This window comes from Verticillium dahliae, genomic scaffold (assembly GCF_000150675.1).
Source record: "Verticillium dahliae VdLs.17 supercont1.6 genomic scaffold, whole genome shotgun sequence".
Classification (NCBI taxonomy): Eukaryota; Fungi; Ascomycota; class Sordariomycetes; order Glomerellales; family Plectosphaerellaceae; genus Verticillium; species Verticillium dahliae.
In genome coordinates, this window is record NW_009276926.1 from 711,800 (window position 1) to 715,810 (window position 4,011).

General features: G+C 49.8%; 1 protein-coding gene across 1 annotated transcript; it reads left to right on the forward strand.

Moving 5' to 3' along the window:
- Positions 1-1,852: 1,852 nt before the first annotated feature.
- VDAG_03777 (uncharacterized protein) lies at positions 1,853-3,705 on the forward strand (the record flags this gene model as incomplete). Its single annotated transcript, XM_009653861.1, has 3 exons — positions 1,853-1,869; positions 2,446-2,889; positions 3,300-3,705. 3 exons carry the CDS (start codon positions 1,853-1,855, stop codon positions 3,547-3,549), a joined length of 711 nt encoding a protein of 236 aa, XP_009652156.1. The 3' UTR covers positions 3,550-3,705.
- Positions 3,706-4,011: the final 306 nt, after the last annotated feature.

Below are 4,011 nucleotides of genomic sequence, written 5' to 3' on the forward strand. Positions count from 1 at the left end.
TGCGGCAGCGGCGGCGGAGGAGACAAGCTCGAAATTGGAGTGCTCTCGTGGGGTTTCGGTGAAGATCAATCGAGCTCCAGGGTGAAAGTTGTTCAAGGACGAAGGGTGGGCGCAAGGAGGTGTAGCTTGGGCTTTGGGGTCACGAGGCAGCAGTGTTGGATATGGCGGGGCACCGGTGAGGTAATTGCCCACCTCGGGTACCACCCACTGAAGCTTATCTAATCACGCATTGGGGTTAATAAAGGATCATGATTTAATGAAAGACGCCATCTGTTCAACTCCAGCCATAGGGCCATAGATTACGCATGCTAGAAGCGCATTGCAGTTTGTATTCTGGACCCAAAATACTATCCAACTGTCTTGAAAGCTTGAAAAGAGAGCATGCTAGGGTATATCAAGGCCAATACCCTCTTTGCTGCTGCCAAAAGCCTTGGGTTACCGAACATACATCGCTCGAGGCTTCATCTCAGATCACAAAATCTACTTTACGAGCAAAGTGACAAGCGGAATATTCTTTCTAGCCAATTTTCTTTTGCTCTTACTTGAAAGAGGGTGGGCTGTGAGCTTCGAAATTGGACCTGATGTATACTTACAAAGCTGTTGCTGGCTGGTACGGCGGAACAGCGAACTACGAGCCACCAACAGCAAACAGAGCGGTTTTTTGCGTCATAACCCTCGGAAGGAAAGAACAAGTCAACTTCATTCACTCAAGGTGTTATGAAGGCAGCCCCTTGTCTCGAGAGTAAGCCCTGTGTCTTATCTCTCTGTTCGATCACGACCAACTGTCAGGAGACCCTACGAAGCCACGGCACAGAGAGCTAGTCAGAGGATAAGGGCTCTGAGAATATAAATATATGGACTCCAGAGAGCCAGAACTCAGAACTCAGATGTATTCCGAACCCATACCTAAATTATATTTCTGAGGAACATGTGGAAGGCCTCATCACCCTGCTCTTAATCAACCACTGACACCTACCACATCAAACTTCGAACACCAATGCTGTATTGAACTTGAAGATTACAACCCGCCTATCTCTAAAGTATAGGGGGGTGGAACTACAACTAAACCATCAAAGAGTCGAAGGACTTTTGCCAGCTAAGCACTAACACAATCAGCAAGACTTGAGTGTGGCATTTTCTTTGGCAGACCAATCGAGATCAGATCAGCTGCCAATAGATTTTTAACTCTGAGATTCTTCCCATTGAGGGGTTCATTATGTGACACTGATTGCAGCATTACCGCATAGGTGACAGCGTGAGACTCTTGCAGCGGTCTGTTCGTAGGAAACACTACTTGCGCAACATAAGTTTCCCATGAATTCGGTTTTTTATCGCACTTCTTTCGCAATGTAGAACTTTTTACCTCTTGTTAACTTGAAGAAATCAACTTTTGAGGCAGTCACGGTCTATGATATCACTTAGCGATGGACATAGACGGCCGTTTCGAAGCAAAGCGTCCCCCCCGACATGCATCCGTTTCATCTTTCCAACAGGCACATTTACTGTATTATCTGGTCTATATATATGATATGAGTGAAATGGCTTCTGCACGTCGGGTGATCCTTGCGTCTGGTTTCGTCACCTCTGGCTTGGTTGCAGTAACTAAAGTTGCCATTCTTGGTGTACCGACGATCACTTCTCTTTCCTTCGTCAACCCACTGATATGTAGCAGAGATATTTTAGCAGTGTCGGCATACCGCGAGCACCCTACCTCCCAACTTGAACAAGTTGCCGGGTGGGTAGGCAAGGGGGAGATAAAAAAAGCCACACTCCTTAAAGATGAGCTCACTTTGAACCATTCTATCATACTTTACATGAGCTCAAATCCAAAAAAAGTAGATTCGCCATCAAGATGTCGCAGCATATCTAGTATGTGGAATTTAGAGTATTTAATTGAGATACGAGGTGTTAAGAGGGTTTCCAAGTTAAGAGTCTTTCTGGATGATACTTGTATTTAACGAATTCAGAGTACAGCTTCCCCCATTGATGGGCTATCAGAGTAAAAGTTTCCCAAAACTTCAACGCCTTATAGGCAGGAAGCCCAGAGGTTTGATGCATGCTATTGGATGTAAATGGACAGGTGTCTAGACTTTGATCAACAAGAGTCCATCAACCGATTCGCCAAAATTGGCGCGAATTGCTTTAGCTGCGTTGCCTCGGTCGACATTCGTCTAGCGTTCGTGGTCCTACCGACAAGGATAAAGCTGACGCCAAGGAAATGTAACATGCGCGAAAATGACAAGAAACAAAAAGGGGCGAAATCGCCCCCAAAAACCTCGCTTGACTTCCTTTCTTCGATCTAATTCATTTTAACCCAGGAATCATGGGTCTAGTTGACGTCCCTCCTCCACATATCCCCTCGTGGGTTGTGCCGACATCTTTCGCACTCCTCGCTGCTGGCGCACTCTGCTGGGATGTTACCTACGTACTGCTCGCCTTCCGTAGCCGGCGGACGCACTCTTATGGCATGCCTCTGCTAGCCTTGGCTCTCAATATTTCCTGGGAGATAATCTTTGCCATTGGCATCGCCGAGCAACCTCTCGAGCGCATCGGCTTTCTCGCCTGGCTTCTCCTTGACATACCCGTTCTACAGGCAACCATTCGCGCAGCGCCTCGAGAGTTTGCTCACGCCCCGCTCGTCGCCCGCAATATTGTGCCTATGGTCGCCGTCGGCTGCGCCGGAAACGCCGCGTTCGCGTATTGGTTCTTTGCCGTTCCCGGTCGCGGGTCCGGTGATAAGGCTGGCAAATGGTGGCGCGGCGCAGAGGGCTACGACTGCACCGAGCTGGCGTTCTGGACAGCTGGCATCGCGCAGCTGACAGTGAGCGCAGGATGTCTCGCCATGCTTTTCGAGAGGGCCCACTCCGGAGGCACTAGCTATGCAATTTGGTGAGTTTTGACTTCCGCCGTCCCTGGTGCTACCTCCCGTTCTCGCTATCAGCAACGATGATGTACTCGCGTAATGGGAGCGGCATGTCTTCCGAGCGAACCACCCTTGCTGTTCGTGTAAGGGGCGATGACCGGAGTTCCTGGTAGATGACACCGCCCCGTTGCCCGGCAATTCAGATTTACGCTGAGAAGATGGTGCTTTTGACCGGCACTTGATGATCCTTCAGAGGCTTTGTTTGAACTCCTGCGCGGGAGGGCTTAGCGGCCAAGACGCACTGAGTGGCTCATAAGAGCATAGGGCTCATTGTGCGCGTGGTCGTGTAGTCTCGGTTCAGCTTGGTGGGCTCAATATGCTCCTGGAGAAGTCAGTTTCTTGCTTTGAAGCCCACAAGGCTGACGACACATCACAGGTTTACCAGGTCGCTGGGCACATTGTTGGGTTGGATAGGACCATCGGCACTACTTTGGTGCTTCTGGCCAGAAGCTCACGGCTTCTTCGTCAACCCCGTGGCTGTATTTCTCATGGCCACATGTTTGACTTGCGACATGATTTATCCCATGGTCTTGGCACAAGTTAGACTCACCGAGGTCGTCCTCCCCGATGGCAGTATTGTGGCAGGCGGCGATCATGCAAAAGCGACACTTGCAAAGATGCATTGAGGTCAGATCTGAATAGAAAGACACGTCAGACCCAAACTCAACTGGGTTAGTGGCTGACGGAGAACCGCAAGAAGCAACAGCAAAGTCCATGGAGGAAATCTCGAGGAGATGTCTAGACACGAGCGCTATGTCAATCGCATGTCACATTTAACTGGATCAGTCTTCTGAGCCAAGGACCGAGGAGCACATGCCCATACTGACATACAAATGGCCAAGGATCCAGAATGTGACAACAATGTTTAGTGATCGCCGAAGGATCTGACATGCGACATGTCGTTTGCTCGAAGCTCCCGTCTGGGGCTTGTGGTGATACAACAGACAGTTGGTCCGATTTACGCAATGGCCAGGCCCGCCCCCGAAGGATCAGAGACTGGTCATCGATCCGAGCAGCGAAAAGCAGAGCCAACGACCCAATTCTATAGGCCAAGAGAACGATGTGGTTTGGAGCATTGCCTCCGAATC